This window comes from Diprion similis, chromosome 13 (genome assembly GCF_021155765.1).
Source record: "Diprion similis isolate iyDipSimi1 chromosome 13, iyDipSimi1.1, whole genome shotgun sequence".
NCBI classification, from domain to species: Eukaryota; Metazoa; Arthropoda; class Insecta; order Hymenoptera; family Diprionidae; genus Diprion; species Diprion similis.
In genome coordinates this window covers 1,880,530-1,898,806 of record NC_060117.1, presented here as the reverse complement: position 1 = coordinate 1,898,806, position 18,277 = coordinate 1,880,530, and the positions used below count along the sequence as shown (strand labels likewise).

General features: G+C 37.9%; 2 protein-coding genes across 5 annotated transcripts in view; one reads left to right on the top strand and one right to left on the bottom strand.

The window, feature by feature from the left end:
• The first annotated feature begins 1,225 nt into the window (after positions 1–1,225).
• LOC124414206 lies at positions 1,226–2,302 on the top strand. Its single transcript, XM_046895183.1, has 5 exons — positions 1,226–1,429; positions 1,520–1,735; positions 1,787–1,851; positions 1,957–1,990; positions 2,063–2,302. The coding sequence occupies exons 1-5, from the start codon at positions 1,226–1,228 to the stop codon at positions 2,300–2,302; spliced, it is 759 nt and encodes a 252-aa protein (XP_046751139.1).
• The window catches only part of LOC124414082 (nephrin), a 156,656-nt gene continuing 140,414 nt past the window's right edge, over positions 2,036–18,277 (bottom strand). The window contains exons 10-15 of one of the 4 annotated variants that reach the window (XR_006929921.1): positions 17,641–17,800; positions 15,738–16,037; positions 15,101–15,421; positions 7,296–7,532; positions 3,962–4,101; positions 2,036–2,282 (exon numbers count right to left, since the gene is read on the bottom strand). Coding sequence is in view for 3 of the 4 variants with exons in the window: in XM_046894984.1 (XP_046750940.1) it covers positions 6,321–6,613; positions 7,296–7,532; positions 15,101–15,421; positions 15,738–16,037; positions 17,641–17,800 (1,311 nt within the window). In the remaining variant the exon portion in view is untranslated. Of the gene's footprint in view, positions 2,283–3,880; positions 4,102–5,932; positions 6,614–7,295; positions 7,533–15,100; positions 15,422–15,737; positions 16,038–17,640; positions 17,801–18,277 lie in introns of those variants that run through there. The other 3 variants (XM_046894987.1, XM_046894984.1, XM_046894985.1) reach the window with 3 other exon arrangements.

Here is an 18,277-nt window from a genome sequence, read left to right as displayed (position 1 = left end):
GTCCCGATACGCTGCGAGCAACACCTGCAAAGTTACAGCCGAAAAACTGCAGATCTTCATCGTCATTTCTCTGCAGCTGGTCCTAGGCTATTTTTCATGTGTTTTCTGAGTTCCTGGGCGTCAAATTAGTCTAAAAAGCGTCGTACGGATCGATTCCCAGACAAAAGATTTTTCGGCCAGAAAAAATCCAAGGCTAACCCCTTTGCATTTTTGGCGAAAATTTCGACGACTGTGAAAAGTGCTGCAATTGATTCTTTAGGGTACTACTCCGACGTGATTTTGCGAGAGGAATCGTTTAATCGCAGTCCCGATACGCTGCGAGCAACACCTGCAAAATTACAGCCGAAAAACTGCAGATTTTCATCGTCATTTCTCTGCTGCTGGTCCTAGGCTATTTTTTATGTGTTTTCTGAGTTCCTGGTCGTCGAATTAGTCTAGAAATGGTCATACAAATCGATATCGAGACGAGAAATTTTCGGCTCCGAAAATGACCAAAAAAGTAAGGCTCACTCATTTCGATTTTCAGCGAAAATTTCGACGACTGCCAAGAGTGCTGCAACCAATCCTTTACGGCACTATTCTATCGTCATTTCGCCAGAGAAATTCATCTAGCGGAATCGAGTCCTGCCGCGAGCAGTGGATTGATATTCATTAGCTACATATCAACAATTGCTGATACCATCTAGGCAAAACTGAGTTCAGTAAGATGAGAATAAAATTCAATTGAGACACCGTTCAATGAAATAAACAAAGAGCAGAGAGACCATTCGAGTTATAGTGAAACCGTTCAAATTCAAGAATGTCAATATGTGCATTGTTGTTCTTATTATCTCGTGTACGGAACGAGTGAAGGATTGAATGAATGTTCACATTCAATTCCATACATCTCATAGTTATGCTTTTTCGTTTAAGTCAAATCAAGCTATGAAATCAAGACTCGCACATCACGTGCTGATCATCGATCACAGTATCTTTTATTCTGACTCATACGTTCAATATCAAAATCAACAATCACCTGAGCTCATGAAATCCCGCTTGCCCTATATTCACGCGCGAAAACAGGAGAGTCACCCGCGTTGTCTAGACACCAGTGTCAAATATGTTTGTTTTCGACGTCAAAAGTAAGCCTTCATCATCGTTTTCACGTTTCTGTAAAACATGCGTCACCTACACACGTAGCAACCCTCGTTAAATTCCGTCAAAGAAAATTCTTTAGTATAAAACGATGAGGAAAGGATCGCAATGCATCGCTCGTACGATCAATCTCTCCAGTCCAAGGAACTGCGCTTCTCCACGCCAGGTCCAGAAGCTTATCAACGCGGACGTAATGACTACATGTCCGGATTCTAGATCATCGTACGTGAGTCCACGGCCAGTGCCAGTTCGCGTCTGCACGCGTCGCGACGTCGAGAGGACGCTGCCACCTAAGGTGATGCGCAATTCCCCCCCACGTGCCATCCAAGTCCCAAAATGACCCTCTTGAGTCGAGGGAATGACATTTTCCCGCGCATATCCACAGCTGTGCGAATGTTCCCAAAAATTACCGCCGGAAACACTGGTGCAGAAGTTACGAAGGTTGGCTAACGGTGTCCTGAAATCCGGCATTGCTGCTGGTCTGGTCTACTGGACAACCGCCGAAGGCGTCTGGGGCGACGCCGAGGAAACCGAAATCCTTTACGGCCGCATCGTTAAGTCGGTTGCTCCTGCTTTTCAGGATGTCGTCGATGTCAAGGATGTGAGTTCTCCCATGTTTAGTATCTCTGTGATTGTTGGAATGTGATTCAAGATCACCAAAAGCCGATATGGGCCGACAAAGTCTTTTCAATTCTGTTTTCAAGACATACCTCAGCAGTGAAAGTAAATATCGGACACAGAACGATAGCTTTCGCTGAAATTTTACTAGTTCCTCTACTCTACTAGTTAGATAATTAGGTTATGTTTTAAATACGGTTACAGTCTAAGGAATTGGGGTCTTGTACAGGAACTAGTGGTAAATGGTTTGTTGGTGGATGTTTTATTCAGTTTCCTCAGACATGACGATTTACAGTTCAATAAAAATTAGAACCTTCAGTATGTTCATTGGGTTTACCTTAACACTACACCACACTTCACACAGACGAAGGCTCCGCACCTGGAAAACGTGAGGTATAAACTGTTGGACGGTTACAACAGAGCAGTATTGGCTATAGTAGGACTGATGATCAGCATCCCGATGAAGCTGGAGGAAAAGATGTCCGAGATATTTTTCGCCTGCGAGGAAGTCAGCAGCGGCGAGAAAGGAGCTGGGAACACAAAAATTTGAACAAGTAAAATACGTGAATGAAGGGGTTCCCAAAGATGGCGGAAGCCATCCGTGATGATATAAGTATGTAATTGTGAGAATGTATTGATGTACATATATATATATATACACGTGTTTGCGTAGAATAAATTTTTTAAAGCAGTTATAACGTCACTCGACTGTCTCACCCTTTCCCCGTATGTTAAAAGCTGCTTTCCCACTCAACGCAATCCGATTCATTAGCTATTATTAAACGAGAAACGGGTGCAAGCAGCCTGCACAGGACTCTCCAGGGGGCTTTAATGCAATTAAAAAGTAATCAGCATCCCGGTAAGTGCAGGAATACAATCGAAACAATAAATTCCTGAATGTATAGCTAGAGTATAATCGTCCATTAACGAGTAACAGCGGAAATAGCAGAGATGGCCGAGGGTTTACAGGAGTGGCGGATGAAAAATTTACGTAGAATCGAGAAACGAGGATCGGAAAAGTTATTCGCACTTCATTTCGCGCATGCGTGTGTTTTACATAACCTTTTTCAGAATCGCATAAACCTAACCTAACTAACTAAGATCCTCAAAATACAAGTCAACGTTTTTTGAAAGATTCTGAAAAGCGATCTTGCATCGACGTAACGAACGTTGGTCTCCAACATCCCCTGGATCAGGAACTTAGGCGAAGAGCGGTGCGCACTGGATTCCAGATGATGCAGTGTCGCCGGATTAAGCATTCCGTAAACGTTTCATTCATCTTTTGCTCCCTGAGGTAGCAGAGAGGAGAGGAGACAGGTCGGAGTTCGTGTTCTCGAGGGAGAACCGAGAGCCTGCATCTTAAGTAACCTTCACGATACCCGCGTCTTCTTCCATGTCTGACCTGGAACGCAACTCCTTCTGTGACTGTTCTCGAAAGAGCGTTCCATGCTGATTTCAAAAGTCGTTTAACGATTTCCTCCGACTGACTTATGGAGTGTCTTGAAGATATCTACATAAGCAATGTCACTTCATACTTGACGTTTCTTTTCCGATTTCACCCGATTTTGAACTGCCGTTTCTGATTCTGAACCTGAAATATCAATCGGATTGTTTTTTTTTTTCTGATCAATTCAGTTCTTCTTCTTCTTATTCTTCTTCATCGTTCCCCTCTTCTCCTTGGTAACTCGAGTACCCGCCTCGGTGAACTTCGAAAGTAACACAACTTCAGAATGCTTAATTAACTTGGAAGATTTGGTCGATGGGTGGTAGGCTGCCGCTGTTGAAGGGGAAGATCGAAGTTCGTCCTTCCGAAACTTTCGGCCCCTCTTTCACTCTTGTATGTTTATTTCTCTTTCTTTCCCGCGTCGCAGCAACTCGCGCGTACCGATTTCACCGGTTAAAGTATATCGCGTGTGCAACCAATTGAAAGATGAATTTTCCACCACTTGAATACTTACACTCGGTCGTAAAACGTCTGGGTAAGTATACGTCGGTGGGTATGTATACACATAATAATATTCACGATAGAAAGTTACGAGAATTGAAAACAAATAAGATTAAGGAATATCGGTAGAAATTCATAGAAATTCTCTCTTCTCTTCTCTCCCCTTCTACGTATCCGTTTTAGCAATTGAAGAATGCGTCGAGGACCGAAAGAAATGATAAGTATGTTCGTGTACTGATATCGATTATCGTTTAATATTCTTACCTTTGTAATATTCTGCTTCTCCAGTTTCTCCTCCTGTAGCCGTGCATAGTAAGAAGCTTGATAAATAAAATTTAGAACGAACGAAAGGATGTTGAGATCTCTCGTTTGTTTCTATTTCTTTCCTTCTTCTTCTCTGTTTTCTGCAAATCATCAATTCACGCATTCTCTTAAGTACGTCGACAGTTAGAACGGTTTTTATTGAAAATCCACGAGCTGAATGTTTCTTGTTTCGTAATTTTTACATCATACCAATATCACGTACATAATTCGTATTATATGTATTTTTATCATACTTAAGTATATTTGTATTATTTACACATTTAATAATATAGGATGATGTATTATTGTTATTATTATTCGTTCATTGCTTATAATGATATGGAGATTATTATAATGATAACAATAATAATCGCATTAACATTATCGGTTGACGGAATTCTTCTATTATACAATGCGAGATCTCGTTCTTTAATTACATATATAATTCTCGTCCTTGATTCCTGACATTGACAAGAATTTATTATTGTTACGTTATTATTATTATTATTATTATTCTTATCCTTAGTCTTATAATTATTCTTATTATTAGTATTATTGTTGTTGTTACTGTTATATGTAGGCATAATAACTTAATGATAGCGATGCCGATATGCTGGTGAAGTATTTACAATGTCAGAAGAATTATAAAAAAAATAAAAAATAAAAAAAAAAATTGGAAGGTTTTGTTTTTATATATTTTTTTTTAGTCTCACATTTTTTGTCCTCAGAATCGTAAAATTGTTATCTTTTGCAAATAAATTACATATTCATATACGTATGTATACATGTATAACGTGTATATTGTATAATTAATATGTATATACTTATGATAATAATAATGATATGGACGTTGTCGTTAGTTTTCATTCGATACAGACTAATTTATTTAATTTTTTTCTTCTCTCGATCTGCTCTTCTTGTTATTACTAATATAATAAATAAATAAATAATATCAATAATTGAATAAACTGTAAGCAAGTAGAACACTTTAGTCAAAGCTGCGATGTTTATAAGAAACAATAATTATTTGCTAATTTGAGCAAAAAAATAAAATTCAAAAATTGACAAGTGTAATTCAAACTGCGCGAAGATAACTGTTTGATAAATTTCTAAAATTGATAATACGACGACATATAATTAATAACAATAGTGATAATCGTAGTAACGATAGTAATGATATTGTCGCCTACCACTAAAGATTTATAACAATTATATACAGTGATACAATATTAGCTAACAAACAGCAATAAATTTTTTTTCTCCAATTTTTATTCTAGTATTTTTTTTGTTCTGTTCAAACCAGCATTCTCTCACGAGTTTCATTTCATTTCATTCCAATTTCCCCCTTCTTTTGCAATTCTCATTGTTTTCACTTTATTTAGCTATATTACAACCAAACGGTTGATTTTTCTAGTTTGTGTTATCGGCATATTGTTCTATAGATCTTTTTTTTCTCTGTTTATTGTTCTTCACTCAATCAAACACGCACGCACACGCACACAAATAGTTCCGCACGCACAGACTCATCGTAGGAATTCATTGATTTAATTATTTATTTATACTTCACGTTCGAAGTTGTTTTAATTTGTTTTGCCGTTCTTTCTCCTTTGTATTGTTATCGATTTAAATTTATTTATTGTACAATTGAACAGTTATTTTATTTATTTATTTATTTTTTTTTTTTTATTGACTAATAATAATCGTCTTTTCCTTTTTTTTGCGTTATCCGCTCCGACATCTTCGTCACCTTGCAGAAAATTTTTTATTTTTCTTTCATCGCTTAGTTTCGTTTCGAAAAGTGAATTAGAAGAAAAAGAAAGAAAAAAAAATCAACTATCCAGTCAACGAAATTTATCACAAATCAATAATATATACGTTAAAAAAAAGGGAAAAAGATGGATATAGAAAATTCAATAAAAAGTGACAGGGATGATGATTTTCCTAATACGAGGTTTCGATACGATCGACAAACTAAAACTCGGGATCAACAATACCACGATGCTAAAAAACCCGTCCAAAAAAAAAAAAAAAAAAAAAATCACTAGGTAGGTTGAAAAGTTGTAACGAAACAAAAAAAAAAAAGTATAAAAACTTGTAAAATTTTTCGCGACACTTTCGCTTGATAAAATGATAATAGTCTTATTTGTTTATTAACTTATTTTAATCTCTTGGCTATATTACTCATATTATTCACTGAAAGCACGAAAATTTCTTCCTCCCCCTCTTCAGAATCGTCCTTCATCGTTATCCCTGAATTTAATAAAATTATTAATCGCTTATACATCGAATAACGAATTATCCCGATATTGTTCCAGCGTTCCTAGACGCAGCTCTCCGGTAGCCTGTTGGCCATCAGACGCCTCTTGATCGCCTCGCCGTCAAGGCATTCGCCGGCGACGATGACACCCTGACCACCGCAGACGACGACCCCAGGCATGCAGGGTATGGTGCTCCTCGATGGTAGCCTCAGCTCCGTAGGACGGCCGGCGAACTTTTGGCAGAGCTCGTCTATGCTGGGCGTTGGTCCTGGGGTGACCCATTGACCCGGTGGGTAGCCGACGATCTGACACTGATAGCTGGGCGGACTGACCTCGACCAGGTTACCGCCGCCTTCTGACGGCAGAGGTTCGCACTTAAGGGTGGCGACGAAGAGGGTGGAGAACGAGGGAGAAAATTGCAGGCCTCGAGAGAGAGGAGGATGAAGGAGGGAAAACGGCGAGGAACGTTACGGGGAAGATTGCACGCAGGATGAGGGTGAACCTGATGAAAGAAGACGAGGACATGATGAGGATCGCAGGACGGAGATAAGGATTATGAAGATTATACTCAGGGGGATATGGTGTGGTTGAATATAAGGGGTGCTGGTAGTGAACCTTGATTTATGGTTCGAGTTAGCTAGTGAACGGTGGGTTTTTACCATCTTCATCGTTACGATGACACTTGCGGTGGCTTATCTTGACCTCGAATCAAGGTTCGTGGATACGTATACCCGCATGCTTTGGTCTCTGGGTGTGCAGAAGATGCGAGGTAAGATGAGGTCGGGATGAGGGTGAAGAATTGACAAATTTTGGGTGAAGATTGACAGGGAGAGAGAGGAACCGAGGAAATATGAAGGGAAGAGGGGACATCGAATCCCAAGATAGAAGGAAATGAGTCAAAGGAGAGGAAGAAGTCAACTGGATGGATATGAGGGTGAAGACGAAAGATGCGGATGAAGTTCAAGAAGATGAAGATGAAGATGAAGACAGCAAATACGATAAGGAAGTAGAAGAATAGAGGAATGAAAGTAACTTACCAAATTTATTTGGAATGACATCAGGGTCGGTTTCGATGGTCGTTTGAATGTTTTGTAGGGGGTACTGCTGGGAGTTTGGAACTTCGTTTATTTCCGTCGTTTTCTCGTGATTTCGGGGCTTCGAGACTCGCTCTCGTCGTGCTCTTATCATCACGACTAAGACGACTGATCCCAGAGTAACCGCCGCTCCCACAGCCACTCCTATCAATGGTGACATAGCCATACCGGAATGCTGACCTGAGAACAGAGGATTTGAGAAAACTGAGTGAATGGATTGGCCAACGGATGGATGAATGAATGAATGAATGAATAAATGAATAAATAGATATATGGATTGATGGATGCAGGGATGGATGAATGAATGAATGGATGGATGGATGGATGAATAAATGAATGAATGAATGAATGAATGAATGAATGAATGAATGAATGAATCGATCAATGAATTAGCGAGTCAACTATTAAGCTATTAACTATTGGTTAGAAATTTTGATGGTCAAGAAATTAGGTTTTTCAAGTTCGTATCTGAATTCAAACCCGACTTGGAATGAAAAGTGAAATTCGAAACGGACGTACTAATTCGAATTCGAATTTGAAAATGAACCTCGACGCGATTTCATCTCGAAACTGAAATTCTAAATGAATGTGAAGATTGAATCTCTAACCTGAATTCACGTGGCAAAATTATTCGGACGAAAACTAGACTTTCTAAGGTACATTATGTAACTTAAAATTCAGATTCAGACGTGGTGCAATGTCTGAAACTATTTTTTGCCTCGATGTCGTCTCTCTCTCTCTCTCTCTCTCTCTCTCTCTCTCTCTGCGTTCTACTATTGTACTGTACCTCACCGAGAATGTGAGGGTGGGTGTATATGATGTTGAGCAATCCACTTAAGGTTCTCGTACAGGAAACCGCAGCCGGAAACTACGTTTGTTCAGGCTGGTAGCTACGGGCTAAATGACAAGTCTACCGAAGAAGAAACAACAGGCAAGAACTACCAGACGATGAGAAATTGGAATGAAAACCTTTCTCTCTCTTTTTATTGAAAATTCCATTAAAAATCAACGATCTTATTCATTTGAATTTTTGAAAAATTTCTATGAATCTTGAAGTAAAAAATAAATAAAAATAAAATTAAAAAATGACATTTGTTTTTCACGTGTGAATAACCCAAAAATAAAAATTATTTTACAGGGTGTAGAAGATTTTTTGTGTACCTACTAACTATCTTCTTCTTTTTCTTTTTTTTTCTTATAATCACGAACTACTAATCAGGGAGAGAAAAAAAGAACCGGGCAGCTAATCACTGAACTTCGTTCCTCGTCGCAAAATTCTCTAAACTGTTTTTTCTTCTCCTCCTCCCTTTCTCTTCTCCCCGCATGTCATCCGGTACCCCGATAATATAAAGAGGTCTTATCTCTATAATACAACGACGGGTGCTGCTGCAAAGATCGTCTAATAAAACGGTTCCTCCTTTCGGCGACGACGAGTATTACACTAACCATGAAATTGGATACCCTGTTTCTTCTCCTTCTCTTCTTTTTCCTCCTCTTTTTTCGTTCTGCCAGAATAAGATACGCAGGATGGGAGACAAGTCTTGTTTATTTATTTTTACTTTGAAAATTTTCCTCCACGAATGGAAAACATTTTTGTTTTTACTTGTTTTTTTTTTTTTTTTTTTTTATCATAATTGTCGATTTCGTTTATCACTTTGCAGTAATAAATAAAGGAAAAAATCTATTTTTTTTTTTTTACAAAGGGTAGGAGAATTGAATTCGACATTTGACCAGGATTAAAAATCATCCCTACGAACAAACGCGAACGAATAAACCGAGGCTGAAAGTTGAGGGTTGAAGACCATGATTTACATTCACGGTACGTGCCACCCTCTCTCTCTCTCTCTTTCTCTCATTCTCTCTCGGAGGTATTCCGGGCGTATAATTGCGCCCCCAAGATAAATATCTTTCGTTAATTCAGTCTGAACGGTGAACTACTTTGCTTAAAATACCCTTTTTTAACGTCTCTATATCTGCAAGATGATAATTCTCCCGTTTCTCGGCTTATCTCTTCGTGTAGCGCCTCGGGAGCAGGAAGTTATGGAGAGTAATACGGTGTAACGTCTCATTTCGTTTTTGGATTTTCTTTTTCTACTCACCAAAGATGGCGAGAGTAAAACGCCTGGCAGTTTTCTAAAATAAGAAATTAAAGAAAGTCGATGTTTCTGTTTTTTTTTTTTTTTGTTTTATCTTTCATAAGTAAAAAAACAGAAAAGGAAAATCAAAACCGTTAAAAGAGAGAATAAGTTGAAAATCTGAAAGCTGAAAAGATTTTCGAACAACGAAAACTCTTTCAAATAATTCTTCAAAATCTGGAATTCATGAATCTGCGTCAATACAATAATCTGTGGAATGGAAATCACGAATAGATTCTGGCTAACGACTTTCGTTAATTACAGTAACAAACGTTCTACACATGTATTTATATATATATATATATACATTATACCTACATATATAATATATGAATATGCATGAGGTGATATCCGGTTGGGGAAGAGCGCTGAGGATTCGCTGAACTGCGACTATCCTGCTCACTCGAGTAGATGACGTCTCTACGTCTCTATCGTCGTCTATAATAGTCGTGGGATGCAGAGTAACAAGCGCTTATCAGAGGATTGGCCAATTGTCTCGTCTTGAAATTGTCCAACTGGTATTATTACTCGCATATATATGTATACCCATGATATGTATATGAGGTATTCCATGTGAACACACCAACCGACTTCTAGCCCTCCCCGTTTTTTATTTTTTTTTAGAAGGTTTTCCGTAACTGTCCTAAATCTGAAACGGTAGCCTGAATTTTTCCAGACTTTTCGTAATAATTTTTTTTTTTCCTCTTCATTTTGTTGATAAAATAAAATTGCTTGAAAAAGCTTGAAAACAATAAAAAGAAAAAAGCTCCCCAGTTCTGCTCCAAGCTTAAAAATTTTGATATCCGACAGACGATTTCTCAGAATTTTAACAGATTTTTGAAAAACCAATGCTTTCGAAAGTGAGAATAATCGAGTAAAAAATTTCGGGTCAAAAAAAAAAAAAAAAGGTCGAAGTGAGCTGGAATGCCCCATATACAGTGAAACAATTAGTACTGAATTTTGGGTTTCACTTTTTTGTTGTTTCGATTGGGATGGATTGGATGTAGAGATAAATAAATTATCTGTTTTCTGCAACTGATCGATGGTTAAAACGAGGGAAATGAGAAAGGGAGATTAAAAGCCGTTATCTCGTTTCCTTCATTGCGTCGTTTATAAACCGAAAAGCCCGCCAACCCTGGGCCTTCCCTTAATTCGAGTTCCCGCGTGTACGTGTAAGGGATGGGGTTGAAAGTGTTACAAGTATAGAGAAGGTAGGTACCTGTATAACCTTGCCGGTCCTAACCTAACCTCATCTTAAGCCTGAAATTATTCAACCCCTGCCGCCGAAAACTGGAACCGCCTGAGGGTTTCGCCTTCGTTACGAATTCGTGTAACTCTAGCAATATGGATTATAATTCTGCGGGTTGTCTGGGTGGCTGATTATGTTAGACGTGAGAAATATTGCTGGGGATGAAGTTCGTGAAAATGGTTTCAAGAAAACTAGACAGCCGTTGAGAACTTGGTAAAAAAAAAAAAAAAAAAATTCGACACATGCAAGATCCGTGGATCATCGGTGTTCCGGATTTTTTATCAATCCGTGATACCAAAGTTTGTTGTAACGAGTTTATATTACGTGAAAACAGAAAAAAAAGTCTCTCACTTTTATTGAAGTGTATGAACAGATTTTGAGGGGAAAAAAAAAAACAAAACGTTTCGGTAGAAAAATATTCTTCGCTTTGGAGAGAAGTGAAAAAAGGATAAAGAAAAAAAAAAAAAAAAAAAAAAACGCCCCCGGGGGAAAAATAATACGCGCGAAGGACTTTCAAGGAAAGTGGGAAAGGAAACCGAGAAAAATCCCCTCGGTGAAAAAACAAATAATATGCGAAAAAGTCGCGGCATATTTGCGGCTGCTGGATGAAATAAAATTACTTCCTCATATAATATGTGCACATATGGGTGAAATAATATATCACGTGATGTACACGTGCGCGTAAGACAAAGGACATGCCGAATGACTTGCAAAGAATTTCATGGATCATAAGAAGTCAAAATGGCTGAAATATTTATTTCGAGAGGAAAAACAAAAAACTTTGAGTTCTACTCTTGGAGAATCATTTGAAATCGTCATTATGTGGCAAAAATTCAATTCGCGAATTGTTCGTGGATAAAATTGGAAGGTTTTTACGATTTCAAGAAAATTTGTGGTAAAACGATAGGTCTGGGAGGTTTTTAGACGTTGTATATTCAAGGGGGAGAATCTCGAACACGAGTATAAGGGATGGCATTATGTAAGACACCGGTATAATGTAACGTGATGATATCCTTCGCAAGTCATGTAGTGAGTCAAGCGTCAAGAAAGTTAGTATGGCAGGCTGTTGGCCTTAGTGTGGTTATTAACAAGGACAAAGCGTTACTTTTCTCGTGTCTGTTATATATATATGCGAATATTCCATTTTTACATTTTTGTGTCATTCCTAAGTTGTCCTAAGCCGAGTGTAGCTTTCAAAAATTTTCCCCACTGGGTCCGAATCAACTAAATCGAACTGAGCATGATTTCAACGGACCAGAAAAAAAATCTAAATCAGCTAGCAAAAAATTATAATCATATATTTATATCCGTTTCGAAGTTCGCACGTGTAAACGTGGTTAAACCTAACCTAACCTAACCTAACCGAAGGTAATCCAATCTCATCGTGAGATTGCTGGATATGGAAGAGAAATAGGTGAAAATCAGAAATGTAATTTTTAGGAAGGGCCTAATTTAACCTAACCTTAGCCGACCTAACCTCACCTAACCTAAGCTAACCTAACCTAATTGTGAGGTTGTGTGACACGAAAGAAAAATAGGTGAAAATCAAAATTGTAATTTCTACGACAGGCCTAACCTAACCTCACCCAACTTAAGCTAACCTAACCTAATTGTGAGTTTGAATGACATGAAAGAAAAATAGTTAAAAATCAAAAATGTAATTTTTACGACAGAGTGGAGGAAAAATTTAGGGCGTATAAAATGACGAGAGGAAGATAAAGTGCAGATACAACTGCATTATGAGTGGGTGAGAGAAGGACAAAGAGAGTTGAGAAAATCGTGGCAGGTATTTCCGTCCAAAGAGAAAACCCAGCAGAAGAGTCACTCGGAAATTTTATTATCACGGTTGACGCGTGATTCTCTTCGCCCAGGGGATGAAGAGGCAAGAAAGAGAAAGAAAAAAAAAAAAAAAAGAAAAAAAAGAAAGGTGGAGGAAATGGGGGAGAAGAGCAGCGATCGTAAAGGTTAGAAGAAACCCGATTTATTGGCAGCGTCGTAATTTTTTGTCACTTTACCAATCGAGGAGGGGAAAACCTGGCCGATCTAACGCGGAATGATAGCCAACATCGATCAACGACAACCTCACTCACAAGCCTCTCTCGAATCACGAGTGTATTACACGGACATGTATAAACCCGCGTCTTTTCCTATCTGTTTACCCATGTCTGTTGTCTTATTCTGACCATTGATATTCTCGATTACTTGTATAGGAGGAAAGGCAAAAATTTCCCTTGTTATCAAAACGAGAAATGAAAAATCGTAAACAAGCACTTCTTAATGGTGACATTAAAAACTCAAACTTTTACAGAATTATTATTTTTTTATCGTAATATTGAACGATTTTTTTACGGTGACTAATGAGAAAAAAATAGTAATTTTTTTGGCTCACCCTAATATATATTCATATCCAGAGAGATAGATAGCTATATTTATTTATCTATATGACAATGTTAGACAATAAAGACAAAAGAGGAAGAGAAAGAGAGAGAGAGCTGCACGCGCTAATTAAAAGTTTCCCCCGCGCTGGCGAAGTTGTTTTGTTGAATTAAGACCCGGCTGTTCTGACTTATATATGTATATATACCTCACAGTTTATGAAGCATCTGGAAAACGAAGGCAAGGAACAAAGTACGAGGTTTCAGAGGAAAGTCGAAACCGGGCGAATCGCAAGTGTGAAGAAAAATGAGGAGAAGAAAAAGTATGAGAAAAAAAATATCGGGCGTTTCTTTTTTTCAAAATAAATCCAGACGCGCGTTTAATTTCTTTTTTTTTTTTTTTTTTTTTTCGTCTTCTCATCATACAATACGTATCGTTAGAGTTTTTGTTGTCCTTTGTCATCCTCCACTTTTTGTCACCCCCAAAAAGTTTGTTTTTACTTATTTATACCAGAAAGTCTTCTAGAAAGTACGAGAGAATAAAGGGAAACAAAAATCTCACCCCCGCTCCACCAAAAAGGTGCGACGGACGTATAAATTATTGATAAATTTTTATTCGGTGTAAAATACTGTATTACGGGTGACAGCTAGGTACGCACACACATATATATATATATATGCATATATACACATACACGTTATGTAAATCGCTCAGGTATACCTGAAGGTTATGATAATGTTTCTACAACAAATATACATAAATATATTGTATACATTTATAGCCAAGAATAATTGAATAACATGAATAAATAAAAGAAGTCTCGAGTTTTCGTGAAATCTTGAGCCCGACCCAAGGTACTCAAGTAAAGTGAATAGCGGTGATAAAAAACACAAAAAAATAACAAACAAATAGACAGAAAAAAAGTTGTACAAAAATAGGAATAACAATAAAGAGAATAAAGGATAGAGTGAAATAAAAGAGAAAAAATAAAGGGGTAGTTTTTGACACCAAGGTTCGTTTGTCTGTCTGATTTTCCAATCCCACCGCTGACACCAAGTCTTAATCCATCTCTTTCCCGTTTATCTAATTCTCGTTTTAATTCTATTGTTTTAAAAAATTTCCCTGCCAGTGTATCTCTCTCTCGCACCGTTTGACACTGTTGTGAGAATTTTTAGAGACCCGATGAAAATGGAGGCGCTACACCTTTTTACCCTTGAGACCGCGAGGCTAATCTATAAGATTGCGCCTTACATTACAGAAGTGAATTAGCTAACTTCGCGTGTATTGCTGGGGCTTATTATTATCGTTAATCAACTGTCCGCCCGCCAGACTTACAATGCCGAAAGAGAAACAGAAAAAACGAAGTAAAAAAACAAACGCCAACAAAGAACGAAACGCTAAAAAAAGAAGAAGCACATGCAAAAAACCGTTTCTGGGTCAAACGCGATAATTTTCCCGAGGGTTGCTCAAAGGAATTAGAGGAGAGAAGAATAAATAATGCAACAACCAAAACAACTTTTCTTATAACAAAATCGGCCATGATTTTGGTTTGAAAAATCACGGGGGCGGAGAGGAGAATTGAAGATCAAAATTTTCTTTTTTAGTTTTTCTGTTTGGAAAAACTTACGACGTATATAAGGAGGTAGGGGGGCAAAACGGGGTACCTAAAGAAATACTCAATTTTCGAGGATTCAAATGTGCTAAATCTTTTTTTTTTTTTAATTGTAACCAAAGAAAATAAAAATGATTTTCAGACGTCAAGAAAAAAAGAAACTTTTGAAAATTTTCGAAAATTAAAAATAATGCTCAATAATGTTTATAGAAGTTATTTTTGACTAACAAAATCTTTTTATAAAATTTTAAGGGTACCCCATTTTGCCAGCCCCCCCCCCCTCCCCCTCCCTGCAATGATGAGTATTTACGATAGAAAACGACAAAGAAACTGCGAAAAATCTAGAAACGGGTAGACAAAGTGTTCAAAAACTCACCGGTTCGTTTCTCAGCGTCCCTGAAGGTGACTTCGCTGAGTACGATGGCGGTGCTTCGCCCCTTGGCGTTGACGGCGTAAACGGCGACGTGAACACCAGCATCGACGGTGGCCTCAATGCCAGCAAGGGAAAAAACTGGCTCCTCGAGATTCGAAACGTTATAAAGGGGTTGGGTGCTCGATAAGAAGTCAATGTCGCCGTGGAAAACCTCGAGGACGAAACGCTGTGGCAAACCGCCATCGTATCCTGGCACACAACGCACTTCAACGCTCGTGTAAGTCTGATTTGCCAACGAGCAGTTTCTCACCGGGGAAGGTTTTCCTGAAAACAGGGGATGAGAGGCGAAATTTTTCATTATTTTGATTTTTTTTTTGGTTTTCTGTTAATTTTTTAAAATTTTTTCTTGCTTTCGTTTTTGTTTATCTCACGTACTAAAGATTTGGATTTTGGAAAAACAGGGTAAAAACAGGTTAATCGATTAATCTTTTTTTTTCAATTGATTAATCGATTAATCTAAGTTACCTCCTAATAATTCTACACGTTAAACACAAAATTGATTTATCGCACAGCGCTAGTTAACAAAAATAACAAAGGGGTTGAAAGGGGGGGATGAAAAATGTAAAAAGTCTCAACTCACCGGCGGCAACCAGTTGGAACAGGCATGGTTTGGTTTGCGATCCGACCGCGTTGTCTGCCCAGCAGCTAAGTGTGCCGTAATCGCGTTCGCTGCTTAGGGTGTACCTAAGGGTGCTGCTGACTCCGTTGTTTGATACCCGATGAGTGCTGGAAACGACTTCTAGAGTCTCTCCGCTGTTGTTGAACTTCCACCGGAAGCTATGGGCAGGCGGATGTGCTTCGACCCGACACACGACGTCCAACGACTCGCCCTTCGAAGCTCCGACAACAATAACCCTTTCGTCCTTGCAGACGGGGGTAACTGCCAAGTTTCATTCAATTTGTAAGATTTTATTGAAATGGTTTTTTTTCTCGTGCTTAGACAAGTTTTGTATTTTATTTATTCATTCGTAGCCTATTTTTTTCACTTTATGTAACTTAATGTAATGGAGGGTGGAGCAAAATTAACAAAATTTCAGGGGACCCACTTTGCCCCAAAATTTTTTGAGGTATCAAAAATCTTAAGGAGCCCACTTTGACCCTAGGGGTCCACTTTGCCCGAAAATGTTTTGGAATATCAAGAATCTTAAGGTGCCCATTTTGCCCCCAGGGATCCGCCTTGCCCCAAAATGTTTTGAAATATCGAAAATTTTAAGGTGCCCACTTTGCAATAAAATTTTTTGAAATATCAAAAATTTTAAGGAGCCCACTTTGCCCCCAGGGGTCCACTTTGCCCCAAAATTTTCTTAGATATCAAAAATCTTAAGGAGCCCACTTTGACCCTAGGAATCCACTTTGCCCGAAAAGTTTTTGAGATATGAAAAGTCTTAAGGTGCCCACTTTGCCCCCAGGGGCCCACTTTGCCCCTAAATTTTTTGAGATGTCGAAAATTTTAAGATGCTCACTTTGCCCCCAAATTTTTGGAGATATCAAAAATTTTAAGGTGCCCAATTTGCACCCAGAGGCCCACTTTGCCCCTCCCACCCCTATTACAGGAAATAGAAAAACGATATTCAAGTTTAAAGAGCTGTTAATATGAAGTTAATTTTTTAACAATGAAAAATCTGAAAATTTATTAAGAGCACGAATAGAAAGTCTAATCTTTGGTCAGGATGATGAAAAAATCAAGATCTCGTAAAATTTTGTGAGATAGATGTTGTAATAAAAAATTCGCCAACCGAGGCCAAAACTTATGTGCAACGAAATGTCTCGTAATATTAGATGATTTTCCGAGCACGTGTTTTCGTTTTATTACGGAAAAAAATTTTACGACTACCTGCCTGGCCAAAGTTTTTCACCCGAGATAGCCAATTCTCCAAAAGAGTCACGGACGCAGTTTCATTTCTAATTTTCTACCAGTTTTTTTACTTGTCTAGTACTTTACTTTCCTTCACCGCGAGCTAAAAGTAATTTATACAGAAAAAGAATCATCATCAAATTCTTCTAAAATTGAGTATTAAAAATGTATCCTAAGTCCTGACGTCTTAAAACAGGATGCTTGGAATTTTCATAAACAAGAAAAGAATCCCAGTTGTGAAAAGAATTTTGCATGTATGGGAAATTCCATGCGAACCCGACGAACGTCAACTAACCCTGACCATTTCTGATTTTTTTTTTTTTAATTTCTGCAACTGTTCCAACTCTGAACCACTACCTTAAATTTTATCAGATTTCTTATTCGAGTGTTCAAAATATTTAGAGTGATTTTGAAAAGAACTTTTGCTAAAATTTTCTATTCTTAACATTCCAAGATTTTTTCCCATCTTTTTTCAGCACTTTCAATTTTTTTTTCGGCGAAGCGAACGGTCTGAAAATTCCCAAAAAACTTTCCAAACTCCTAATTTTCACTTAGAAACGGTGAGAGTCAGACGTTGATTGGCAGAAAAAAAAAAATAAAAAACAGATGGAGGAAAAGCTCAACTTACATTTCACTCTGAAAGGTAGCGGCTCGCTTCTCGTTTCACCTAGATCGTTGCTCGCTGCGCAAACGTAAAGACCAGCACTGCCCCTCGTCACTGTTTGAAGGGCCAGACTCTGGTTCGATATTATGGTTTTCGCCGACGAATTGTGGACCAGCAACTCGTTCTGAAGTACAAAAAAAAAAAAAGAAATAGATGAAATTCCAGGGTTAGAAGAAAACAAAGTTTAAATCAATAAATATTTCTTTCTTCGTCAAATTCATTTTCACCCCAATTTCGAAATCATTTTTTTCTGCGTATTTTACATCTTAGAAGTTTTAGAAAGAATATATATTGTTCTTTGGTACGGTTTTTAAAAATTCTTAAATTTCTAGACACTTATGATCAATCAATTAACTCGTAGTTTGTCTCTCTTCTTAATTTGAATATTAAATATACACACGATGTTAAATAAACATCGAAACTAAAAAAATACAGTGTAAATGGGATCAGCTGTATGTACGTGTCAACCTTTTCCATCAACATCAACGTCAACTTCGACGTCATCGTCGTCACTGAACGACGAAAAAAAGAGGAAAAAGTGTGTCAAAAGAAGAAAAAAAAAAAAAAAAAAAAAGTACACAACTCGAGCAATTTCTGTCAG

What these genes read in the sequence shown, in the direction of transcription:
- LOC124414206 (XM_046895183.1), top strand. Translation starts at nt 1,226, where the DNA reads ATGAGGAAAGGATCGCAATGCATCGCTCGTACGATCAATCTCTCCAGT. An exon ending in ATGTCGTCGATGTCAAGGAT is followed by an intron (nt 1,736 to 1,786) that starts GTGAGTTCTCCC and finishes ATGTGATTCAAG; the next exon opens with ATCACCAAAAGCCGATATGG. An exon ending in GTCTTGTACAGGAACTAGTG is followed by an intron (nt 1,991 to 2,062) that starts GTAAATGGTTTG and finishes AATAAAAATTAG; the next exon opens with AACCTTCAGTATGTTCATTG.